Source organism: Geotrypetes seraphini, chromosome 7 (genome assembly GCF_902459505.1).
Source record: "Geotrypetes seraphini chromosome 7, aGeoSer1.1, whole genome shotgun sequence".
NCBI classification, from domain to species: Eukaryota; Metazoa; Chordata; class Amphibia; order Gymnophiona; family Dermophiidae; genus Geotrypetes; species Geotrypetes seraphini.
Genome location: NC_047090.1, coordinates 43,545,571 through 43,572,386, shown reverse-complemented (window position 1 = coordinate 43,572,386; position 26,816 = coordinate 43,545,571). Strand labels below are relative to the sequence as shown.

The 26,816-nt window shown below is 43.5% G+C and overlaps 1 protein-coding gene across 2 annotated transcripts in view; it reads right to left on the bottom strand.

Moving 5' to 3' along the window:
- CCDC77 (coiled-coil domain containing 77) overlaps positions 1–26,816 on the bottom strand; it is a 159,223-nt gene that overhangs the window by 73,291 nt on the left and 59,116 nt on the right. For both annotated transcript variants that reach the window (XM_033952793.1, XM_033952794.1), the window contains exon 7: positions 23,160–23,254. In XM_033952793.1, the coding sequence (XP_033808684.1) occupies positions 23,160–23,254 (95 nt within the window). The remainder of the gene's footprint in view (positions 1–23,159; positions 23,255–26,816) is intronic.

Sequence of the window (26,816 nt, the reverse complement as noted above, 5' to 3'; positions counted from 1 at the left end):
GTGTCTGGCATCACCTCCCCTATTAAAAGAACCAAAATTTTAACACAACTAAAACGAAATAAAGTAGATAAAGCCTGCTTACAGGAAACCAGGTTGATGGACTTAGAGCATCAGAAGTTGAGGAGGTCCTGTGTGGACACAGTGTATGCAGCCTCATCTCCACAAAAGCGAGTGGGGGTAGTGATCTTGATCCGTAAGTCCTTACCATACACAGCGAAAGTGGTTGTCACTGATACACAGGGCAGATATGTATTGTTACAGATGACGGTAGGAACATACTCCTTCTACCTTTTGAATATCTACGCACCTAATACATATGATCACGCCTTTTTTGAGGGCATCATAGCATTGCTTTTAGAGCGCATTACTGATCCGGTCTATTTAGCCAGGGATTTTAACCAAGTTCTAGACCCGACCTGGGCCGGGACAAAGCGTGAGCTCATCCCAAACTAGAGGCATACCTTACCTCTGTGCCACACTGGATCTAGTTGACCCCTGGAGGCTCTTACACACCACAGAACGGGATTATACTCACCGCTCCAGGGCGCATAACACTCAATCTAGAATAGATTATATTCTTACCACAAGTAGGGCATTCTTACATGTGGACGCGGCGGTAATAGGTCCTGCAGTCATTTCAGACCACGCGTTGATCTGGATTGACGTGAACGTGGGCTTTGGCATTCGGGGACCCGTACGCTGGCGATTCCCTAGTTTCTTATATTCAGATGATCATTTTAAAACTTATTTAACAACTAAATGGGAAGACTTTCTGACCTTTAATGGTCAACACTGTAATAACCCGACGCTGTTCTGGAGCACAGCTAAGGTAGTGCTCAGAGGTGATTGTATAGCATATGTTATAGCGCGGAATTGCCGGTTATCTTGGGGCATCCTTAGGCTAGAAAAGGAATTGGCAACTGCTAAACACCAATATACACAATATCCTACACGAGCATCTAGGGAACGCCTGATCTCTGTGGAGGCTACTCTTAATTCTTATATCCATGAACGTACGGTTAAAATGCTTCTGTATAAAAAATACTGCTACCATCGCTATGGTAATCGTGTGGGGAAATTATTAGCTCGATTAACAACACAGGCTCGAGGTCATCGTTATGTAATGGGAATGAAGGATAATTGGGAACATCTACAGCACTCCACAGCACACATTGCGCAGATTTTTAAGGCTCATTTCCAGAAGATCTATGGTCGCCAGGACTCGGGAGCTGCTCCACTCATTAGGGATTATTTGGCAGATTCTGGCCTAATGCCGCTCTCTGACCCTGATGTTGAATTTCTTAATGCAGCCATCACTCCTAAAGAATTGTCACATGCTATTAAACAGCAAATAAATTTCTCGGCTCCGGGGCCGGATGGCTTTACAGCAGAATTTTATAAACTTTTAGCGGAGCAGCTGAGTCCCTTCCTTAGGGACTACTATTCGCAGGTTACACTGGATGAACATTTTCCCGCAGAGGCGAATGAGGCTTTGATTACTTTGATTTTGAAGCCAGGTAAAGACAGCACTGCTCCTGAGTCCTATCGACCCATATCTTTATTAAATGTGGACATAATAATTTTATCCAAAATATTGGCTGATAGATTAGCCACTCTTCTTCCGAGCATCATCGCTTCTACACAGGTGGGCTTTGTAAAGGGCAGGCAGGCGGTCCATAACGTTCGAAAGGCACTCTTGTCATTGGCACATACACAATCTCATGACACCCCGATGCTATTACTCAGCTTGGATGCAGCGCAAGCCTTTGACCAAGTTAACTGGACATTTCTATTTGAAATACTGCACTTTATGGGAATTTCGGGCTGGTTCGCCACAGTGTTACGCACCTTATACTCAACACCGCGGGCAAGACTGCTTGTTAATGACACTATCACTGACCCAATATTAATTGAAAGAGGCACACGGCAGGGATGTCCTTTGTCCCCCCTGTTGTTTTTATTGTACTTGGAACCCTTTCTGCGCACTGTATCTCTGGATCCTGATATAGTAGGGGTGGACTTTGGGGATCATTCATTAAAGGTGTTAGCCTTTGCAGATGACATCTTGTTTATGCTTACTAACCCCTATCACTCTATCCAACACCTTCTATAATCCCTTAACGAATTTAGATTTTATTCGGGCTTCACCTTAAATTATCAGAAATCTGTTGCTTTAGCCAGTCCGGTAACACTGCAGCAGACATGGAGGGGCCATTTCCCTTTCACATGGGCTGTGCACTCGATTCGATACTTGGGTATTTGGATCCCCCGAGACATCAAGACTCTTTATGACTGTAATATTTCCCCACTGCTCCATGACACTTTACGTGACTTACAAAACTGGTCCACTTTCCCACTCACAATAGCGGGACGGGTGGCTCTTTATAATATGGTGCTCTTTCCCAAATGGTTATATCATTTTCAGGTCCTGCCCCTGCTTTTATCCTATTCTCATAAAGCCCGGTTACTTAAAGGTTTACAATGTTTTCTTTGGGGAGGTAAGCGACCCCGCATGCAATTCCTTAGGATGTGCTTACCTAGGGATAGAGGGGGTTATGGCTTATTAAATGTATAATGGTATGCTATTGCTTGTCAGATGAGACATATTAATGATTGGTTTAGGGGGACGTCTGACTTTACTGCGACGTCATTGGAGTTGTCTTTGCTGACTCCGTTTCATGTGAGTTATTTCTTGTATGTGGCGGACCCGCGGCTTCGTCCTTTGGTGGCCCAGTATCCGATATTTGCACCAGCTCGACGAGCATGGAAGTGGGTTTGCAAAACTGCTAGATTGTCTTCTGAGGTTTCCTTATACTTACCCATCCAAGGCAATGGAGCCTTTCAGCCTGGACTGCAAAATACCGCCTTCCAGAGGTGGGGTGTGCAGGGACTTCAATACCTATTTCACTTATTCTCAGAGGAGGGGAGACTGGCAACTTTTGCTGAATTACGTCGGACATTTACTTTACAACCCACTGATTTTTTTGCCTATTACCAAATCCGACATTACATTCAGTCTCTTCCAGCGCACCATCTTGAGGAAGATAACAGGGAGGATCTTTCAGAACTCTTTAGCCTTTCTGTACAACAGTGGATTCCGCTTCGATTTCACATAGTGGGGATCCGGGATAGTCACTCTGGCCCCAATTTGGCCATTTTAGCGGCAACATGGGCTGAGGACTTGCACTGCACGCTAATGGCCCAACAGCTACAGAGGACGCTGAAGAATATTCAGAAGGTGTCTCCTAATATTATCCACTGGGAAATGCAGTTAAAAATTGTTTTGAGACTTTATATCCTGCCGGAACAGGCAGCCCGGATGGGGATTACTACAACTCACTCTTGCCTGAAATGTGCTCATGCTCACGCTTCATTGGGGCATATGCTTTGGAGTTGCCCCAAAATTAAACAGTTCTGGCAAAATTTAGGGCACTATATTACGCAGCTTTGGCAGAGGCGTTGGCTCCCACAACCGAAAGCTTTATTTGGACATTATAATATAGCTGCGTCCAAACCCAAAGGAATGTCAGCTTTTGTCACTAGTGTGCTTTTGATGGGGGAAGAAAGCAATTCTTACTAACTGGCTGTCCCGAGATCCACCTTCCTACGCTCAATGGAGAGCATTGATGATTGTTCATGCGACGCTGGAGCGGAGACTAGTGGGAGATTTAGATCGTGGACCGGGCCGCAAATTCTGTCAGACCTGGGAATGCTTCTGGCAGGACCTCACACCGTATGCTCGCAGTAAACTCTTGAATTGTTAGGATTATCTGACACTCTTAGCCATGGTAGTGGCATTGTACTTTTGGGGTGGGGAGGGATGGGAGGGGAAGGGGTGAGCTTGCACTGTTATTCTTTGGATTTGTATGCAACTTCTATTTGTATGTTCTGGTAGAAATAATAAAAATCATTTGAATACAAAAAGTAAAAATGATGATTTTGCCTGTGGTTTGTTACCAAATGAGTATGTTACCAGTTTATTTTCAGGGGTCCTTTTATAACAGTTAAATAGTATACTGACTAAATTTATTAGGCTGGGTAAAATTGCTAGAATTGCCTTAGTATCTCTACAAAAGCCAATTGGGGTGGGTGGGGTAAATTTTTCTAATTTTTATAAGTACCATCAAGCCTATATTATGCGTCAGGGTATGTATTTAATCCTCCCAGAGCTCATGGAAAGTCTTCCAGATTGGTTATGGTTGGAATGGCAACTCCTGTCTCCATTGAGATTGTGTCATGTGTTAAGTATTAAAATGTCCAGGTTATATAAGGACAATAGAATATTAGTTGATACATGGAAAACCCTAAAATGTGTGAATAATTTAACACCTATTTCAGTTCATAAATCAACTCATCAGACCCTGTGGCTAAACTCCAAGATTCAAATTGGCGGATTTAAGGTCATCTGGAAGTTTTGGATGAAGGCAGGTATATGCACTTTGGATGATGTTATTTTAGATGGTAAGCTGTTTGACTTTTCACAATTGCAACACAAATTTGGTCTTAATAAATTACAAAATTATAGATGGTTGCAGTTGAAGCAAGCCATTCAGGTAAGGTTCCCTGAATGGAAAAATCTTAGTAATCAGTATAGTCTGCCGCTCTTATGTTTTCAGGTAGACTTCCTGGGACACCAGGCTGCTCAGTGGTATAAATTGATATCTGGGTTTTTGAATAAGAAGCAAAAGAATGGTCTTCGTGACATTTGGAGCATTGAGATTAAGCATCAAACTACTGCGTCTCAATGGCCACGAATTTAGGCTTGGAGGATGAGATGTACAATGTCTGCATCTATGCGACAAACTTGGTTTTTTCCGTTACACAGAGCATTTTGGACCCCAGTTCGTTTACAGAAGTTAGATAGCTCTAAATCTAATAGATGCTGGCACTGTCATCTTGAAGCTGGGACATTAGATCATCTGCTATTTTACTGTCCATTGATACAGGTTTTTTGGAATTTAATTTGGGGTCAAATAAATTGCTTAATGGAAAATCCGGTGGCATTATCATATGATACGGTGCTATTTAGTACATCAATGAGAGTTAGGAGCCAAATATCTTCTAACAATAACAAGTTATTAACTCATTATGACAGGGGTTGCCATACAGCATATCATGAGAAATTGGGATAGTCTTTAATTATAGCTTTTGGTGGAATTCGATATGTCACATATTTAAACTAGAAAGGGTAATTGCCATGCAGTAAAGGAATTTTAAGAAATTTCAAGATATATGGGAGCCATTAACAAAATACTGCAATGAATGAATAACATTTTTCCCCCCTTAAAAATGCATAGCCAAGGTAGGGGAGGGGGCGGGGGACAGGGATTTTTGGTTTTCTTATAAGTACAAATTAAATAAAGGGGAGGGAGGGATATGGAATCTGAATTAAATTTTGATAGGATATTAAGTGATGTATTTAAGTATGAAATGATGTTATAGGCTGTTACACTTATTGTAAGTTTTAAAAATCAATAAAGAATTAAAAAAAAAAAAAAACCAACACCAGTTAGTGGGACAATAATCTTACAATACAAATATTGGACCGGATATTCAAAAGACTTATATATTTCGCTGCTATAACTACGGGCTCCTTTTACAAAGCCACAGTCGAATTGAATGAAAGATTAGGGTTCTTACCTCTGCTAATCTTCCTTCTTGTAAATCTCCTCTGGAGGCTGAACTCATGGGCTGTGCATCTATTCCAGCCTTGGCTGCAGAACTTAGAAATAAAACCAACCCCCCCTCTGCGAGGTCACCTGTGTGGACACTCCCGTTGAAGCTCAGTAGGTAGCAAAGCCAGGAGTATCTAATATAAACAGGAAACACAAGAAAAAGAGAGAGGGGTGCGGGACTCCCCTCTACAAATCAATGCTGCTTATGATAACCAAATACATAATCAACGAATGCCAAAAAAGGCCAACTAAGCATAATACGAATTGTAACATTTCTTATCTGTAAAACTGAGGAACAAGTCACTAAAGAAGACACAGCCTAAAGAGCTAAAGGGGCACCACCCAGGAACCCTTAAAATCCCATAAGGGGGAAGAAGATTAAGAAGAAGATGAACACTGTAAAAACGCTAGAGCAAGCTTGGTCCCTTTTTAAGGATACGGTCACAGAGGCGCAAAATCTATATATACTGCGTATCAACAAGGGATCAAAGGAAAAAAGAACAAAGAACCGGCGTGGCTCAATGTAGAGGTAAAGGAAGCAATCGGAGACAAAAAAACTTTGTTTAAGGAATGGAAAAGGTCAAAAACTGACAAAAACTGGAATAAGCACAAACATCATCAAGAAAGGTGCCATAAGGCGGTAAAAAGGGCCAAAGCGACTACGAGGAAAAAATAGCCAAGGAGGCGAAAAACTTCAAGCCGTTCTTTCGATATACAGTGGTGCCTCACACAACGAACTTAATTGGTTCCAGGAGCAAGTTTGTTATGCGAAAAGTTCGTTATGTGAAACGCGTTTTCCCATAACAATACATGTTAAAAAAAATAATTCGTTCTGTAGCATAAAATATGCTAAGATGACATAAAAAAAGATAAATTTTTTGTTATTATTTTTATTTAGATACATCTAAAAACATAATTGTTTTTTAAAACAACACACATTTTTTAAATTTAAAGACAGACTAAGTAGAGTCTAATTTTACAGTGAGAGAGGGCAGAGTCTCAGCGGCAAAAACTGGGACTTAACTGTTCATTTTTTTTTTCTTGGCTTATTTTTGGTTGGCCCGGTGGTTTTCATGTTCTGTGGTGTTAGTTTTTTCTCTTTTTCAGTGCAGTAACATGGCAGCAGAGGTGGTTAAAAGTTGTTTCCGGTGTGGGAAGCGGCAAACACCATCGGGGTTATGCGCTGCAGGGTATGTGGACGCTTCGAGGGAAGATGTAGTAATGGCGCCGGTTGAGTTGGCATTTTCCCGCCCGAATGATGTGCATTCAGTTTCGCTGGCTCTCTCAGTGGATGCAGCCGCATCGGCGGTGCAGGACCCACAGCTGCTTGATACCATGCTTCTTTCCCTGCCGACATCACTTTCTCTTCTCGGCGGGGTGTCGGCTGTAGCGCCAGTTCTTGTTTCAGCGATAAAGGCCGGTCAGAGGCGCGGAAGGATGCAGCTCGGGCGACTTCGTTGTGTGAAACGAAGTTCGTAGTGGGAAGCAAGACCTGAAGTTCGTTGTGCGCAGCGTTCGCTGTGCGAGGCGTCCGTTATGCGAGGCACCACTGTATTAAGGGAAAACGACCTGCGAAGGAAGCGGTGGGAACGTTGGATGACCAAGGAATAAAGGGAGCGCTAAAGGAGGACAAAGCAATCGCCGACAGACTGAACACATTTTTTGCGTCTGTATTTACCGAAGAAAATATACACAGCATACCGGAACCCATCAGGCTATATGCTGGAAGCGAAAATGGGAAAATGCCAGGGTTAACGGTCAGTCTAGAAGAGGTATGCAGGCAGATTGATAGGCTTAAGAGCGATAAATCCCCGGGACCGGATGGTATCCATCGATAATTCGATGAACCTGTCCATGCAATGTTCGGCGGCGGCAAAAAGGGCAAACAGAATGATAGGAATGATAAAGAAGAGGATCATGAACAGATCGGAGAAGGTTATCATCCCACTGTACCGGGCCATGGTGCGCCCTCACCTGGAGTACTGCGTCCAGCACTGGTCGCTGTACATGAAGAAGAACACAGTACTACTCAAAAGGATCCAGAGAAGAGCGACTAAGATGGTTAAGGCACTGGAGGAGTTGCTGTAAAGCGAAAGATTAGAGAAACTGGGCCTCTTCTCCCTCGAGCAGAGGAGATTGTGAGGGGACATGACAGAAACTTCAAGGTACTGAAGGGAATAGACTTAGTAGATAAGGACAGGTTGTTCACCCTCTCCAAAGTAGAGAGAATGAAAGGGCACTCTCTAAAATTGAAAGGGATAGATTCTGTTCAAACATAAGGAAGTTCTTCTTCACCCAGAGAGTGGTAGAAAACTGGAACGCTCTTCCGGAGTCTGTCATAGGGGAAAACACCCTCCAGGGATTCAAGACAAAGTTAGACAAGTTCCTGCTGAACCAGAACGTACGCAGGTAGGGCTGGTCTCAGTTAGGGCACTGGTTTTTGACCAGAGGGCCGCCGAGTGAGCAGACTGATGGGCACGATGGACCACTGGTGTGACCCAGCAGCGGTGAAGGGACACGTATCAGAACTTTGGTAATTTTCCTTAGGCATATGTTGTTTAAAGATGTAAAGCCAGACCCTGTTTGTCTTTCCTTCTTTGAAAATACTACAAGGACATGTATGTTTGAACAGAGATGTTGTGAAGTGAATTCAATTGTTTTGTTAAGCCGTATTTACAGACAGATTTAGATTAGAAGCTCTGCTGGTTAAGGCTTTTTCTGACCTTTTGGACTCCAGCCAGAGATAGAGGAAAATGCTGATGTCTTTAAAGTTTCATGTGATCTGTGTCCACATATGGTTTGCATTTACGTCATATGCTGACGACCTTTACACATGTAAAATGTATAAAAGGAGGTACAGAATATTCAATAAAGCGGACATATTTGGAGATCATTTCTTGCCTCTACAATATGTCCCCGGGTGCACCTGTCTTCCAAATGACAGAGAAAGTATGGGGCAGGAATTGGGACCTAATCCTTTTCAGTTGGGGGCACGTCCGCGATGGGCAGATGATATCACCAATATTTTGTGAGTATTTCTGAATTTTTTATGTTCTTTAATACTCACTAGGTAGTGGTGACCTGTACCCACCCTTTATTTTAAGTTCAAGCTTTGAGTTCTATTATGGAGTTTTTTGGGGGAAAAATCTCGGGGTACTTTCGGTAAGCGCCCCTCGTGAATATAAGCAGCTGCCATTCTTTTGGGAAGAATGAAATTATTTATAGAACCCCCCCTGCCCACTCTGTCATTTGTAAGGTTAAAACTTTTATAGAGTATAAGATTTTATTGTCTCTTATTACTGTACCTCGCTTATAAGGTAAGATAAGCGAATATTTTTGCATTGTTATATTGGTTTTTTTTAATGAGTCATAAGGTACTTAGGATACTCCTAGACAAATGAGACTTGTACGGCTGTGTGTGTATGACATTTTTTTCCTTCAGCTCACATCTTTCTGTGTCACCAATGTTTAATACTGAGGTAGGACGTGCTGTTATGTGGAATGAATTGAAAGCGCTGTTTGAATTAGTCTAAGATCTTTCCCTTGTAGTTTGTACACAAGCACTATTTCTTGTCTTCCTTTTGATCCTGACTAATTTTGTGCGTTTCTTCTACGGCTGCTTCCTTTGTGTTCTGTGCTGGATCATAAAAAAAAAAGAAACACGAAAAAGAAAAAATTCCGTTTTAGAGGCTTTCTTTCTTGTGCAGAGCAAAGCTAATCTGTTCTTTGCTTTCATTATCAGGGTCTGTGCATGAATGCTTTTGCCCCTTCCCCCAGACTTCTCAGTTTGGGCTTACACTGACCCCCCTATAGTGTTTCTTTGAAGTTACTAAGCAGTACGGTGTGATTCCACTGCTTATCACTTATCTTTTCTCTGGCATTATCAAAACCACCATCTCTTCATACAATACGCCCATCGCTCTTGTTGTCAAAGCTGATGGCATTCCCCGTTTCGTCCTAGATTTTAGGGCTGTTTTCTTATGTTTCTTCCTCTCCCCCATTCCACCGGCAGCCAATGTTTTTTTTTCTGTCATTGTCCTAAAGAATGTTTTATTTTTGTCCCTGTTGGTGAGGCTTTTCAGCTTTTTTTTTGCCCTCACCATTAAGCAACAGTATACCTGGTGGAATGCCCCAGGGCTATGTTGACTTCATTGTCCTTCGGGCTATTCTACAGTCATGCACTGCCCCTCATGGTCCTATCCTTATTTTGTACATCTTTTTGTGTTCCATAATTCAGGAGACCTGTCAGGCTGATAGTTAGCACCTTTTATAATGGTTGTCTGTAAATCTGACGTGAAATACCTGGGTTTTGTCCTGTCTCATGGTCAGAGGAAAATCTGCACTTTCCGCACTGCTGCTGTTCTGGGTCTGCCCCACCCAGCTACCAAGAAAGACATGCTTACTTTTCTTGCTATGATTGGTCACTGCCGCCAATGGATCTCTGCTTGTTCCTTCTATGACCAGATTTTGAGACAGACCCTGGTTTCTGAAATGACTGCTCTTATCAGATGGACTTATGAAATGTTGGACATTTAAGATGTGCTTTGGTTTCTAGCTCAAGTCTGGGTTTTCCTGCTTATGTCCACATGTTTTATCTCTTTATTTGGGACCATTGTAACACCATGAAGGGAGAACATGGCGGTAAGTTACGCTCTGTTGCCTTTTTTTTTATAGTCACTCCTGTTCAAGTTCCCTGGCTGCATGTGCTATGGTGGTAGAGATGGTTACTCCTCTGACCCTTGTCACCCCATTACCCTTCACACTTTTCACGATGTACAAGCCCTTCTTTTAAATGGGCTCCTGGGTCTCACGGGTAAACAGGATTCTCTTCCCTTCTAGTCCTTTGTTACCCCCCCCCCTCTGAACTTGATGCCTGGCATTTGGCAGGTGCCCAAAGCCGCCCTTTTGGACGGACTTTGGTGCAAAGAGGGGAAACCCTGGATACCAGCTGCTAGCTCTCCCTTATTCATTGCCCAATATCATGGTATTGGTTATCGTAGTGCTCGCTCGACATTTTAACTTCTTGCTAGTGATATTTTCATTCTTGACCTTTTGCTCCTTGATACAGAGATATATAGTTCGATAATTACAGCTGGCACGGTTGTGAATTGAAAATAAATTGGAAAATACAATTCCTTTCTATTGTTTTAGCTGAAACTAGGATGTTGCTAATTTAGAATGTTTTTTCCGGATTTATACATAGCCATCCCAGATCAGTTATGGCACAGATATTTCTAATGTTTTCCAAGGGTCCTCTTTATCACTGCAGAGATAGAGATGCTCCAAAGAGACATTAGCTTTATGCCTTTTTCCAAATATGAGATGGTTATGATATACATTATTTGTTGTTTTGGTTTTTTTTTTTATATCAATGTGTTTATTTGCAGAGTTAAATTCAGCCCTGCACACTTGACAGATGGAGTAATAGCTCCACGCTTAAAACGTTATGTTTTGTTTGTGTCATGTCTACTTGTTTTAATTTAGTGGGTACCCCAGGATACATAATATTGGCCATTTCTAGAGCTCTTTTTCCACTTCTTACTAGCCTAACTGCGCAATGTTCTTTTACTTATAGCTTTTATATTCTGAATATAGTTTAGTTAGGGGTTATATGTTTAAGAAAAAGTTTTACTTTATACAGCGTTTATTTCGTGGTGTTCCCTACATATGATCCATTCAATATACATTTCTGAATACATTCAGTACATCAGTATGGTCTCTCTGAAGTGCATAATAAGTTATATGCAGCACGATAAAAACATATCCTTTTGGATTGTTCAATTAAGAACCTTAAGTAACTAAGTATTGTCTCTCTTTTGCCATAGCTATATCAAGTAAATGAATTGGTATTGTTACATGTTGCCATATTCAGTACAGGCAACATGGTCTCTTTCTTGTTTTCTATCTCTTATTTGGATCACATTGGAGTACAGCTGCTGAATGATATTTGGAATGCTTTTCAAGCATCTCTTTTCAAGTATCTCTTTCTGTATGCACAGACATCTGGCTGCTCTCCCTTTGAGGTTCTCACAGGATGACCTTTCCCCGACCCATGGGTAGATTTTCCCTTGATACAGGAGGAATACGTCCAAAAGCTCATTGAAATATTAGGGCTTGTTCAAAGAAACGTTGTCTTGCACTTCTCCTTTCTCTCCACAGATTCCTACCCATTTTTTCCAGCCTGGTGATTGCCCAGAAGCTTTCCAAGGATTGGAAGCAGACGGATTTCCCCATTGGCCTTCCCACTACTGTGATCGCTGTGACCAGGCCCGCTGCACTCACTGAGGAGTTTCCTGTTTGGATCCACGCAAGTCGCTTGAAGAGGGTTAACCTAAAACCCCAGAAGCAAGTCTTCCCTGCACAGATTTCACCTCCTCCAGTGGAACAACATGATGATCTCATTGCAGCATTCTACCAACTTTATCATTCTCTTACTGGCAACGCTGTTGCTAGTTTTTCTCCCTGTATGGATCATTTCTAACTGGGTCTACAGGGATGATGTGTTTTGGGTCCACGACACTTTCTGCCCATACCCATCTGTAAATGACACTTCTGCTGTAAACAGCACCCCCGGCATCTCTTTGCAAACACACGTTAAGCTGGACTACTCCCTCGCAAAGGCTGTCCTTCAATTGGAATCCAGAAAGACAGACAGTCTTACCTTATGGTATAATTCCAGCAGTGTGCAAGTTGCCACCTTCTCCTTTGAGTATTGTGACATTGTGGACTGTTCATCAATTGATATCCCAAGGCTGTGCCATTGGTCCTCAGAGATTTCTAAAACTAAGGATATATATATATATATATATATATATATATATATATATATATATATATGTTATTGACTCACGTTGGGGGGATAAGTGTGCATTCTGGGGAGCGGTAGGGTGGAATATTGATACTGACTAGGCTTATAAACTAGAAAATACTCTGAAAAACAGTGGACCAAAATGGTAAATCACTGCTTACTTGTATGACCTTTCATAAGGTTGGACACTGTTATAGGAAAAGTGTTCCTGCACAAATTATTAAGCTTTTTCTTACTATTGACAACCCTAGACCTACTGATGAAGGTATGTAGAACCTAACGGATGTAGCGGTATATAAGAAATAAATTACATTACATTACATTACATATGTACATTATGGACATGTGGTTTAAGGGTGGGTCTAGCTATCCGACCCATCAGTTTTCTTATGGGATCTATCTACCTCCTCTAATTTTACCTATCCCCTTTGTGCACTGTGGTGTTCTAAATACCTTTTGCTGCCAGGACAGCAAAAGCTTGATATTGCCGTTACCACCTATAAGGGTAATTACACGTCATGTTTCTAATCTGACACAGGGTAGTTTTGTAGGTAATTTACCCCCAGGTTATTGTTCTGTCTTGGCTCATAGGTATGCCCTATTGTTGCTACATCAGATTTGATATTTACTGGCTTTATGGAGACTTTTGGCTCCGTGTTAAGCTACCCAGCCAGTGGATAGGCCAGTGCACTTTAGTTAAGGTTACCATGCTCTTGCATATTCTTTCTGAAAGGCATCCTTCCTATTCACATGGTTTTTCCTTTTATTTGTCTCGATATACATCTGATCGCATGTATACATAGATGCTATAGGGGTCCCAAGAGGGGTCCCAGATGAATTTAAGGCCCGAGCTCAGGTTAAGGCTGGGTTTGAGTTCCTTATTCCCTTTATTACTATTAATAAGAATGTTGATCGGATTAGTTAAATTTATCATAATCAGCAACGCTTTGTGAACTATTCTAGGGACACCTTGCAAGAAGTATCAATTAGGCTCCACTTCTCAGATGGTTAAATCATGTGGCCCTAGCTATGATTCTAGCTGAAAAATTCTCCTCAGTACTTTAAGCTGTTGTACTTTTCTTTCTGACAATATAGGTCCTACTATGGACATTCAGAAATTAGCAGACCTCTTTGCTGAGCTCAAATGTAACTCTGATTTATCTAATTCTTGGGATCAGCACTTTAGTTGAATGCAGGGTTGGGTAAAAGACCTTTTTATTGTTATAATCTCTATTATTATCTGCACTCTTGTCTTGACTGATCATGTACTGTGTTATTCGTATTACAGCTCCTAAAAAACCCCTCCTCGAGAGACATATCTAGAGTATCACTCCCTTCCAGCTCATGCTGTGTATTTATGACGTCATTTTCATGACGTAAGAGGGGATTGAAGGGACACGTACCAGAACTTTGGTAATTTTCCTTAGGCATATGTTGTTTAAAGATGTAAAGCCAGACCCTGTTTGTCTTTCCTTCTTTGAAAATACTACAAGGACATGTATGTTTGAACAGAGATGTTGTGAAGTGAATTCAATTGTTTTGTTAAGCCGTATTTACAGACAGATTTAGATTAGAAGCTCTGCTGGTTAAGGCTTTTCCTGACCTTTTGGACTCCAGCCAGAGATAGAGGAAAATGCTGATGTCTTTAAAGTTTCATGTGATCTGTGTCCACATATGGTTTGCATTTACGTCATATGCTGACGACCCTTACCCATGTAAAATGTATAAAAGGAGGTACAGAATATTCAATAAAGCGGACATGTTTGGAGATCATTTCTTGCCTCTACAATATGTCCCCGGGTGCACCTGTCTTCCAAATTATGAGGCAGGAATTGGGACCTAATCCTTTTCAAGCGGCAATTCTTATGTTCTTATGTTTCATGGAAATTTTAGTGAGGCTGGTCAAATATAGAAAGGCAACTTACTAGTTACTGGCAGGCGACCTGCAAATTGGACAAAACAGATGGGTGGGAGTTCAGCCTCCAGAGGAGATTTACAAGACAAGAAGAGTGACACAAATGGTTAAGGGACTGGAGGAGTTGCAGTACAATGAGAGGCTAGAGAAACTGAGCCTCTTCTCCCTTGAGAAGAGGAGACAGAGCGGACATGATCGAAACATTCAAGATATTGAAGGGAATTGACTTAGTAGAGAAAGAGAGATTGTTCACCCTCTCCGAAGTGAGAACAAGAGGGCACTCTCTAAAATTAAAAGGGGATAGACTCTGTACAACGTAAGGAAATTCTTCTTCACCCAGAGAGTGGTAGAAATCTGGAACGCTCTTCCAGAGGCTGTTATATGGGAAAGCACCCTACAGGGATTCAAGAAAAGGTTAGATAAGTTCTTGCTGGACCAGAACATATGCAGGTAAGGCTAGACTCTAGTAGGGCACTGGTCTTTGACCTAAAGGAGCCGCCAGAACAGAAGAGTCAAAGGCCGTATCACCCTTAGCTGCCACATCAGGCCGGTAAAACCTGAAAAATATATGAAGGGAAGCCCATGTGGCTGCCTGACAAATCTCCTTAGGTGAGACCACATGAGATTCAGCCCACAAGGAAACCCTTCCTCCTGTAGAGTGAGTCTTCACCCCAAGGGGAGGTTTCTTACCCACAGCCACATAGGCTGCGGAAATGGCCGTATGTATCCAACGCGAGATGGTAGCCTTGGAAGCAGGCCGATATCGGCGCGTGGGCCCCGCCAGGACAAACAGATGGCTCAACAGACGGAAGTCATTAGTGGACTCTAGGTATCTCATAAGGAGATGCAGCACATCTAGAGACTGCAAAACATGGTCCTTAGACTTGGAACCCGACAGAACAAAAGTGGTTAGAAAACTACCTGGTTGACATGGACTGCGGAAACCATATGCAGAAGAAAAGAATACACGGTACTCAAAACAACCACAGACTCCGTGATGCGGAGAATAGGATCCCTGCACGATATAGCCTGAAGCTCCGACAGTCCCCATGCAGAAGTGACCGCAATGAGGAAAGCGATCTTGACGGTAACATCTCTCAGAGAAATCCCAGCCAGGGGTTCATAGAGCAGACGAGCCAGCAAGTGGAGAACCAGATTCAGATCCAATAGAGGACACGGCAGTCTCAAGGGAGGCCGCAGCTTCCCCACACCCCCATAAGAAGCGTACATCTGGGGGAGACACCAGAGAACCCCTGAGAAGAGAGACCCAAACACAACAGTCCCACAATGGGGACACGGATAAAGAAACCGCCAGACCCTTCCTGAGGCCAGCCCACAGGAAGGCCAGAACATGCGCCACCGACGGGGCCAAAGGATCCATGTGAAACCCTGCACACCAAGCCGGAAAGCACCTCTAGGCCTTCGTGGAGGCAGACTCCATCGAATTCCTGTCACCGTGAAGAAGCATGGTGATGACATCAGAAGAGAAGCCCCTAGCCCTCAAGGCTACGTGACCAAAGCAGTCCGGAACTTGAAGGGCTATTGGGCCCTGCATGAGCAATCTCTGATGGCAAGGAAACACAGATCCCTCACAGAGCTAAAGGAGGACTAGCGTTTGAAGCCATAATTTGTTGATGGGGTCGCCCCGCCTTCGATACGATAGCATCCTTGGGGAACCAGAAGGCGGACAGGTTCTTCAGCCACCGACGAGAGGTCAGCAGAGCAGGGCTCGGTACTCTGGTTTAACCTTGGCCATTGTTTCTGAGCCTATCAATCTGCCTGCATACCTCTTCTAGACTGACCGTCAACCCTGTCAGTTTCCCATCCTCATTTCCTGCGTATAGCCTGTCGGCTTCTGGTATGTTGTGCATATCCTCATCGGTAAATACAGACGCAAAAAATTTGTTCAGTTTGTCGGCGATGGCTTTGTCCTCCTTTTGCACCCCATTTATCCCATGGTCATCCAACAGCCCCACCGCTTCCTTCATGAGTTCTTTCCCATTAATATATTAAAAGAATGGCTTGAAGTTTTTTGCCTCCTTGGCTATTTTTTCCTCATAGGTCTCTTTTGACCCTTCTTACCGCCTTGTGGCACCTGCTTTGATATTGTTTGTGCTTTTCCAGTTTTTGTCCGTTTTTGACCTTTTCCATTCCTTAAACCAAGTCTTCTTGTATCTGATCGCTTCCTTCACCGCTACAGTGAGCCACACTAGTTCCTTGTTCTTTTTCCTCTTGGATCCCTTGGTGATACGCGGTATATATAGATTTTGCGCCTCGGTGACCGTGTCCTTAAAAAGGGACCACGCTTGTTCTAGCGTTTTTACAGTGCTTGTCCTCTTCTTAGTCTTCTTTCCCACCATGAGTCTTATCCCTTCATAATTCCATTTTTGAAAGTTCAATGCCTTGGCCGATGTTCTGGATTGATGTTTTGCCCCTGTGTTCAGGTGAAAGCGGATCATATTGTGATCACTGCTTCCTAGCATCCCTTCTACTTCTACACCTTGCGCCGGCCCTCGTAGTCCATTTAGAATTAAGTCCAGAATTGCATTTCCTCTTGTATTTTCCTTGACAAGTTGTTCCTGGAAGAAATCGCCTACAGTATCCAGGAACTTGGTCTCCCTACCGCAGCCGGCGGTGCCTAGGTTCCAGTCTACCCCGGAAAATTGAAGTCACCCATGATAACTGCGTTGCCTCCCTTGCAGTTGCATTTAATCTCATCCATCATCTCACCATCAATTTCTCTGGACTGACCTGGGGGTCGGTACTAGATGCCGATCTTTGTTTCCGTTCCTTTTGTTCCTGAAATTTTGGCCCATAGAGACACTTATTTTTCGTTTCCGGCGTGTTCTCTCCAGTAGACTCAATTCCTTCTTTGATGTACAGGGCAATATCCCCACCTTTTTGACCTACTCTGTCTCTGCGGTATAGCTTGTATCCCAGTAGCACAGTGTCCCAGGCGTTTTCCTTGTTCCACCATGTTTCCACGATGCCGATGATGTCAAGGTTATCTTTTTTGTGCCATTGCTTCTAATTCCCCCATCTTGTTTCTTAGGCTTCTTGCATTTGTGTACATACACTTGAGTTTGCGGCCTGTTACTTCCTTGCAAATTCTTTCCTCTTGTGTCCTTTTTAATCTGCTGGGATTTTTATCTTGCCCATGATCTGGTGAGTCTTCCCTTCAATCTTCTTGCATGGTATCCTCTGGGTATACTGGTTCCCGAACCATCAACTCACGGTCGACTGTCGGCTTTCCCCTTCTTCCTAGTTTAAGAACTTCTCAATTTCTCTCTTGATGTTGCTTGCAAGTAGCCTTGTTCCATCTCCGCTGAGGTGGAGTCCATCCTTCCTGAATAGCTTGCTCTTCCCCCAGAATGTCGTCCAATTGCGCAAGAAGTGGAATCCTTCTTCCTCACACCAGCGCCTCATCCATGCATCGACTGCTTGCAGCTCCGTCTGCCTCTTCTCATCAGCCCTGGATACTGGCAGGATCTCCGAGAACGCTACCTTCAGCTTTCTGGTCTTCAGCTTCCCACCTAGCATCCGGAACTTGTCCTTCAGTCCTTCCCTGGTATAGTTCCTGTTGCTCACATTGTTTATCCCCACATGGATCACCACCGCCGTATCTTCCTCTTCTACGCTATCAATGATCCTGTTGATGCGGTTCACTATGTCTTTTACCTTGGCTCCCAGTAGGCAAGTCACCAGCTGATCCTGTCTTTTTCCCGCTATGTGCCTGTCGACTTGTATGATGATGGAGTTCCCCACGACGATCGCTGTCCTCTATATCTTCTCTTGCCTCTCTAGCCGCAGGTCCATGTCCCTGGTGTATGACTATATCTCCAGCCATAGGTCCGTGTCCTCTGTGCACTTCCATTGGACTCATCTTCCTCTGCTGTTTCCAGATCTCGTTGCTATTGTCACTCATTTCTTCCTTGTGGTTGTCATCCAGGTGTTCCTCACTCCCTGTAGGTGTATCTTGGCAGTTCCACTGTCGCTGGTGATTTTCCAAGGCCTCCTCGTATGCCTCCTCGATGAACTTCTCTAACTCCCAGACTTCTTCCTCAGTGGTTTCCTCTGTCTTGACCATCTCTGCTTCTCTGTCCTCCTCCTTAAGTGCTTGAAGTGCTTCTAGTTCCAGTATTCTGCCTTCCAGAAGTCTGACTTGTTTCTTCAAGCTCTCCAGTTCTCCGCATCGAGTGCATACATAAGACCGCCTCCCAGAGGGGAGGTAGTCATACATAGACGGTGCAGAAAACTGTGTAGCTCAACTTTCTGCTGCTTCCATTGTTGTCCGCTTGCTGGTCTGTTGTTTGAAGTGGCTTCTCCCTGCTTCCTTATGCAGCGTCCTCTGTGTCTGCTGTGGCTGTCTTCTTTCTCTCCTTCAGTGACTCGTCCCTTCTTAAGGCCCTTCGCAAAGGCGCTCTCGCTAAGGCGAGTGCCTTTAATGCTTGCCTTCAACGCGTGCCGAACGGCTGAGCACCGTTGGCTCCTCCTCTTTTAAGGGGGAGCTCTGGTGGGTGACGTCGGGGGTGAACGAGCTAACTCTTGCCACTGCCCCTAGTTCTCTCTGCTCTTTTTCCCCCTCTTCTCTCTCTCTCTCGTTTGCCTGTTTTTACTTCCCCTGTAAACTCCTCCTTCCTCCTGTTCATCTGCCCGAGCCTTTAGTTTGCCGTTGGCTCCTCCCCTTTTAAGGGGGAGCTCCGGTGGGTAATGCCAGGGGGTGGGCGGAGCTAACTTGCCACTGCCCCTAGTTTTCTCTCTGCTCCCTTCTGCTCTTTCTCCCCCTCTTCTCTCTCTCATTTGAGTGAAGAGTATTTTATACTTTTTTGTGTGTTATAACAGAGACTGACACCCTGTATAGAAGACTTGTTTTTTGAATGCTCTATTTGGCTTCCTGAAGAAACGATCAAACGTGGCATGTCGAGGCCAAGGAACTTTATTTAATAAGATAAGTGCTTTTCCTTTTTGATGCTTTTGCACAATGTTAGTATCTTGTGAAATGAAGTACTGCAACGATTGGGTGGTGAGTTTTTTGGGGGACTTTGTATCCCTTTTTCCCCCATGTCTCTGAGCACAATCCTTCCATATGCGAGTATGAACTGGAATTCTTTATGAAGTTTCTCTGAATTTTGTTATACTTTCTTTGAAAGCATGTTATTTATTTATTTGCAATACTTTTCAATGGCAGCCAGCAATACACAGTGCAAGCATAGGGAGATCAGTACCTTAGGAGCTGATTAAATTGGATTTTTCAGGTCTTTTGACCGCCTCACCTTCCCTGTCACCACAGATCATGACCACCAGGACCCCTCAGGGGAATTAAGGAAGACACATGGTCTGGTTCCAATCCTGGCATACCTCCACAGAACCGCAGCAGCCTGTACTCTACCCCTTTATGGACGAACCAGGGGAGAGATGGCTCCCAATCCAATCTGCAGGCTGTCTAGAAGGCTTACTGCAGTTTAAACTTACAGAGCACCCTTCAGAAGCAGACAATCTAAGAAAAAGTCTGCGATCTCCCGCCAAAGGAACACTCTCAGAGTGAATCTGCAGCATTTGGGCAATACCCGCGGCACCGAAGAAAACAAAAGACTAGGAATTGAGAAATAAAATCACGAGCAGAAGAAACTAGAAGTTCTCAGCAAGGCTACAGAAACAAACAGCTTCAAAAGGGAGTGTCCGCACAGGTGACCTCGCAGAGGGGGTTGGTTTTATTTCTAAGTTCTGCAGCCAAGGCTAGAATAGATGCACAACCCACGAGTTCAGCCTCCAGAGGGATTGTACAAGAATGGGCTTTAGTACATTTGCCATGAGAGAAGTGCTACCACGGCTTTGCAATAACAGGGCCCTACAGGCCTGATTCTGTATAGGACATTGGTTTTGGCAGCCAAGAATCAGGTGCCAATCACGCACCGGTATCTCATACCGAATCGCATTTACCTTAAGGTACAGATGCCTTACTTCCCCCCTATTCTCTAACTGGTATCCACATCAACAAGTGCCAGTTAGAGAATCGTGCCTGATATCACTGCTATGTGCATATCATGTGTTCAATGCCACTGCCCATCCATATTAAAAAAAAAAGTGCACTGTCACTGAATATTGATCCATTTATTCCTTCTTCCTAAGACTAGAATTTAGACAGATATAATTAGATAATTACTGTTTGGTGAAATATCAGTCAAAATGTTTCCTAATGCTCCTACCCAATTAAGTATCATTTTCTTTTTCACATATTCTGTACCTATATGTATTAGGTTAACAAATTTTCATGAATGTAATATATTTAATATAAGAAAACGACAACTCTAGAAGAAAATGGGAAAGACGGTAAGACTGTACCACAATAAAAATCAGTTCAAGAAATTAACTAGCCACTGCTTCCCAATACAGTCAAACCTCAGTTTACGAGTGCCGCGGTTTGCAAGTGTTTTGCAGGACATGCAAAACATTCTCGCAAATTGTGACTTGCAAACCGAGCATTGACTCGATTTGCGAGTCCCCCCCCGCCTGCAAGCGACCCCCGTGAACCGTCATCGCCCCCCCCCTCGCGAATGCGAGTCCCCCCGCGCGAACAGGCATCTCCCGCCCACTCAAACTGAATGCTTACCGCCAATGTGGCACTAGTACGCAGCACCAACCCACAGGAGATGCCAGTACCAAAGATCGTGCCTCTCCTCTGTCTGGGCCTTGAATATCTGCGCATGCTCAAGGCCTTCTGGCTCCTGCCTCTCTCCGAGATTCTCGGAGATGCGCAGATGCTCAAGGCCCAGTCAGGGGAGAGGCATGTTGTTTGGGCACCGGCACCTCCTCTGGGTTGGTGCTGTGTGCCGGTGCCACAATGGGGGTAAGCATTCAGTTTGGGAGGGCGGGGGACGCCGGTTCACGGGGGGGGAGAGGGGGGATGTGGAGAAGCGCCGGTGGCCAGGAGAGGGGAGGAGGAACCAATCAAGCGAGTTTCCCTTACTTCCTATGGGGGAAACTCGCTTTGATATACAAGTATTTTGGTTTAGGAGCATGCTTCTGGAACAAATTATGCTCGTAAACCAAGGTTCCACTGTATTAATAATTAATTTGGTAAAAGAGATTTTCAAGTAGAGCTTCTAGTTAACAATAGTAAAAGCTACTGCTGCCCGATTCTTGAGAGTCATTGTTATTGCTGTGTAATTTCACTTTCTTGTATTGGATTTCTGTATGCATTCTCAATACCACTGTTAATAAGCAGATATTAAAAAAAAATATTTTTTCAATTCGATTCAGCCTATTGAATTGAGTTTTTTGATTTGATTTTCCCGCCCAATTGAGTCTTTTTACAAACATCATGGTGGGTTTATTTTATAACCTCTTTACTCCTTTTATAGCCTCTTCACTCCCTTTGCTCTCTCCTACCCACCCACATTGGCGCTGTGGTGTAAACAAAATAAACAAACAAAAAAGACTTTTCCTCTCTCTGTTAAATCCTAGCTCACGTTCGTGGTCTAACACCTGCTCTGGCAGGATACACATTTCAAATCTGACATATTGTAATTACAAATCAGAAAATAAAATTATTTTTTCTATCTTTTGTTATCTGGTCATTATTGAAATCATGTTGGTCCCAGGCTCTGGTTGCCTTTTGATAACTCACTTGCCAGGGTCTCCTTCTTTCTTTTTTCTCCGTGCTCACCAATCCTTCTTCATCTCTGTCCTCCCCCTCTATTTTCCTTCCCTCCCCCAGAGGTCTTTTTTTTCCATCTCCATCCCCGCAGCTACGATGGACCCCACCATCCCCAGATCCAACTTCTCTCCTTTTCTCAACTACCCTTTCATCCAGCATCTCTCCCTCCTTCCCAGAGTCTATGAGTTATCCCTTTCTCTTCCCAACTACACTCCTATCCACTATCTCTATCCCCCCCCACACCATCTCCCTTTCTGTTCCTTCCTTCCCTAAATCCCATTGTCCACCATCTCTCTTCCTCTCCTCCTTTTTAGAACCATTATTTCTCCCCCCCAGTCCGGCATATGCACGTCTCTTTGAACCCCCCTTCCCTCTGTGTACTTCTACACCAGGGCCCCAGAAGGCCTGCACCCTTCCTGAAGGCCCGACACGCCCCTCTTCCCCCTGAAGGCCTGCATATTCTCTCCTGGCCTCTCGGTCTTACTTTTACTTAATTACAGCAGTGGAGCAGCCTGATGAGAGGATCGTCGTTACTGTAGCGATCTTTGCAGGCCGCCATCTGCCTCCACAGCTATCGTTCCCTCTGCTGCGGTTCCGCCCCTCCTCTGATGTCTGGGGCAGGATCGTGGCAGAGGGAATGACGGCTCCGGAGGCCGATGCCAGCCTGCAAGAATCACTACAGTACTGGTGATCCTCTCTGCAGGCTGCTCCACTGCTGTAATTAGGTAAATGTAAGAGCGGAAGGCCAGGGGGGAAGCCGGAGGACACTGACTGCAGCACTTCCCAACTGACCCTCGCCCCCTAAAGCAGGAGCGGCAGCGGCCAGCCAGCAAGAGGCAGCGCTGCCGCTCCTGCTTTAGGGGGGCGAGGTCAGTCACTGAATCGGGAAGCTGATTTTTTTTTTTCTTTTAATCGATTCACCCAAAGTGAATCGGTGAATCGATTTGAAATGGAAATCGGGCAGCACTAGTAAAAGCATACTGTAGTTGTCTTCTAGTCATAAGTAGGTTTCAGTGACTTTGGATATTCCTTCTCTATAATTAAATATTTGATAGAACACCTTTTCTCATTGTGAGAAGCCATGCTTCTTGGTAATATTTTTACCTGCAACAACAGGGTTTGATTGTCTCTCTGGTAATCATTAGAAACAGCTGATTTTACTCCATTTGTTGCTGATTTTGATGCAATCTTTTTAGAGCCTATTGAAAAATAGATTTGGAAAGCAATTTAATTCATACAAACCAAAGATACTGCAAACAATGAGGTAACATTTGAATCCAGAGCTCTATTCACTTCCTGTTTTAGCTGCCATGATTTCTTTTCCTACCTCTATCTCCATGGGGCTCTTTTCTCTCCTCATATTGCAACTCTAAGTGGGAGTTCTAAGCTCTTGAGCCCAATCCCAGCCTTCCAGAGGTGATGACTGATGAGCGCAGAATCTGAGCCAGTACACACCACCTACAGACCTCATCGCTCATTCAGGTGTAAGGTTCCATATATGAAAAAGGCCTGTGTTTGAGAAGCAAGATCCAGTTCACATCTTGTGCTCAACCAATATCATCATTGTGCCGGGTCTAAATCAAACACCAACAACTTCCCATATTTTAAAGACATGAGGTGACAGGCAGCAGCAGTAGCAGTAAAGACCAGAGGGAAGGAGAGAGTGTCGCACAGTGGTTAAATCTACTGCTTCAGCACCCTAAGGATGTAGGCTTAAACCCACATTGCTCGTTTGTTTGTCTTGTTTTATTTATAACCCACTTTTCCCAAAGCGGGTCACAAGTAAAAACATACATAATAAAAAAATACATAAAATATACAAATAAGTGACCAGCGCTTACACCTAAACAGCAATCTTAATACCCATACTTCATATGACAAAATAAATGCCTCTTCAATAGCTTCTTAAACCCAGCAAGATTACATTGCTTTCTGGATGTCCCCGAATGGTGAATCCATAGCACAAGGGTAACCCGCACCAAATGACGAAATAAAAGAACTAGAAATGTAAAATGAAGCACAAGCATAAAAGATAAACCAGCAGTCAGAGCTGCAGGAACAAACTGGAATTCTAAGGCACGTGTATATACCTAGGGAGGGGCTAAAGCTTTGTTTTGGAGTATTTGCAGCTCAGAGCTAGAGAGGATACACAAACCCGCTGGTGAAAATTCCAGAGTTTATTGTACAGTAGCCCTTATGGCTGCAGGTGCCACCTATGCGGCAGTACAGTAGGGTTTTGGTGGGTGCACATTTTCCATCATGAATGCAGTAGTTAGAGTGGCTTATGGGCCAGGGTTCTCCTCTCTATGGTTCACTAGCCCACCCCCAAGACTACTTAAGTCACCTCTGTGCAGTTCTACTAGGCTTTCCTATGCCAGGTGATGATGTTCTGGAGGCAGGTATGTACATTTTTATTCCTATTTTTATGGCAGTGGAGGAGGGGGGTTCAGTGATCAGTGGAGGAGTGTGTAGGGTCTGTACTTTGTCCCTACAGTGGTTATCTGTCACTTTGGATAATTTCTGGGCATGTATACCTGTTGTTTTTTTTATATCGCCTAAGTCACAATGTATAAGTTCCATCTAGGCAGTCTTGTTAAACTTTCAATTACCGCTGCAGAACGACCTGTCTGATTATCCAATTGCCAATTTAGGTGGGGTTTTAGATGTACAGTATTTTCATTTCAATTATGTACCTCTAGGTCAGGGGTGCTCACACTTTTTGGGCTTGCGAACTACTTTTAAAATGACCAAGTCAAAATGATCTACCAATAGTAAAATAAAAAAACAAACAAACCACAAAGCACACTGTACGCAGAGTAAATGTTAATTATAATTTATATTCAGGGGGGGTTTTCAAAGAGGTCAAGGCAAATATTCAATGTCACCCGAGTAAGAACTATACAAAAATAGACAAATATACCCACTCCCCTTTTACTAAACCGCGATAGTGGTTTTTAGCACAGGGAGCTGCGCTGAATGCCCTGCGCTGCTCCCAAAGCTCATAGACTCCCTGTGCTAAAAAACACTATTGTGGTTTAGTAAAAAGGGGCCATAGTGCAAAATATAGACAGCAGATATAAATTCTCAAAACAGACATATTTTTATCACTAAATTGAAAATAAAATCATTTTTCCTACCTTTGTTGTCTGGTGATTTCATGAATTTCTGGTTGCATCTATGCCTCCAATCTTTCTTTCTTCCTCCTGCATGCTTCCTCTCCTCCAGACCTCATTCCAACCAGTCCAACTTTTTCTTCCTCTTTCTTTCTTCCTCCTGCATGCTTCCTCTCCTCCAGACCTCATTCCAACCAACATCTCTCTCTGTCCCTCCATGAGTCCAACTTTTTCTTCCTCTGTCCCTGCCTGCCCCCGACACACTCCATTCCCTCCCACAACTTTTTCTTCCTCTTTCTCTGCCCCCTCCCCTTTCTTTCTTTGTCTCTCTCTCTGCCCCTTTCTGTCTTTCTCTCCCTGCCCCCCTTTCTTTCTTACTTTGTCTGCCTTTCTTTCTCTCGTCTCTCTCCAGTCTGTTTAGTTCAAGGAAACATGAAGCTGTGTCTTTCTTTCTCTCTCCCTGCCTCCCCCCACAAGCCGCCGCAGATTTCTCCCTGCTTCCCCGACATGCAAAAGCCAGGACCTTGCAGCCATTACACAAGCGATCCCCCCCTCACGTCAATTCTGATCTACAATGATCCCAGTCGTCCTCTGACTGGACCTCAATTTCCTGGGGATCCTTTTGTATATGTTCATCTCTGAATTTGGCTTTAAGTGTTATTTGTTCCCCCTATTTTTTAATATAAATTGTACATTGCTTTGAAACTTGATATTGCGATTTAATCAAATTTTTAATGAAATTTGAAACTATAAAAGAGCCAGAGATTGGATTCTAGAACTTGGACACGCAAGCAAATGGTCGAGTAATAGCTGAGCTCCAGACCAGACAAGCTAATACTTCATACATACAACTCCAAAAATTTAATTTTTACTGGAAAAAACGATAGATAAGAAGAAAATGGCATCGGGCAAACAAAATAAAACCGATACAGGAGCCGGAACAAGCAGTAACAAAAGATCAAAGCCAGAGCCAGGGACACCATCAAGAGTACCATTGCCTTCAGAAGATCAAGATATGATGGCAGAAATAAAACAAATAAAGGACATAGTACTGGAAATCAAAAAACAACTACAAAAGGCAATTGATGATGTTGCCATATTAACAAAAAGAGTTGATCTAATAGACAACAAAATGACACACTTGGAGGAAAGATCGGAAGAAGTACATGCTGAGGTTATACAAAACAAACAAGCATGGAAAGAAATGGAAATATTAAAGAAAGATCTGGAAGACTGTGTAAATAGAGAAAAAAGAAATAATTTAAGAATTATTGGGATGCCGGAAGGAGTGGAAAAAAATGATCCCATAAATTTCTTACAACAATTCCTCCCAAAGATACTGCCTATAAAATCCAAGATGCCTCTTGAAATAGAGAGAGCACACAGAATACCGGGACAAAAAACAACCACACAAAAAGGACCAAGAACTTTTATTTTTAAATTACTAAGATATCAACATGTAGTTGAAATATGCCAGCTAGCTAAAGAAAACAAAAATCTAAGATGTCAAGATGCACGGATACATATTGTACCAGACTTTGCTAGAGAAACTGCCCAGAAAAGAAAACAACTTCTTGATTTAAGACCCCAACTACGAACACTAGGGGCAAGATATGGACTTCTCTACCCAGCAATAATGAAAGTAACA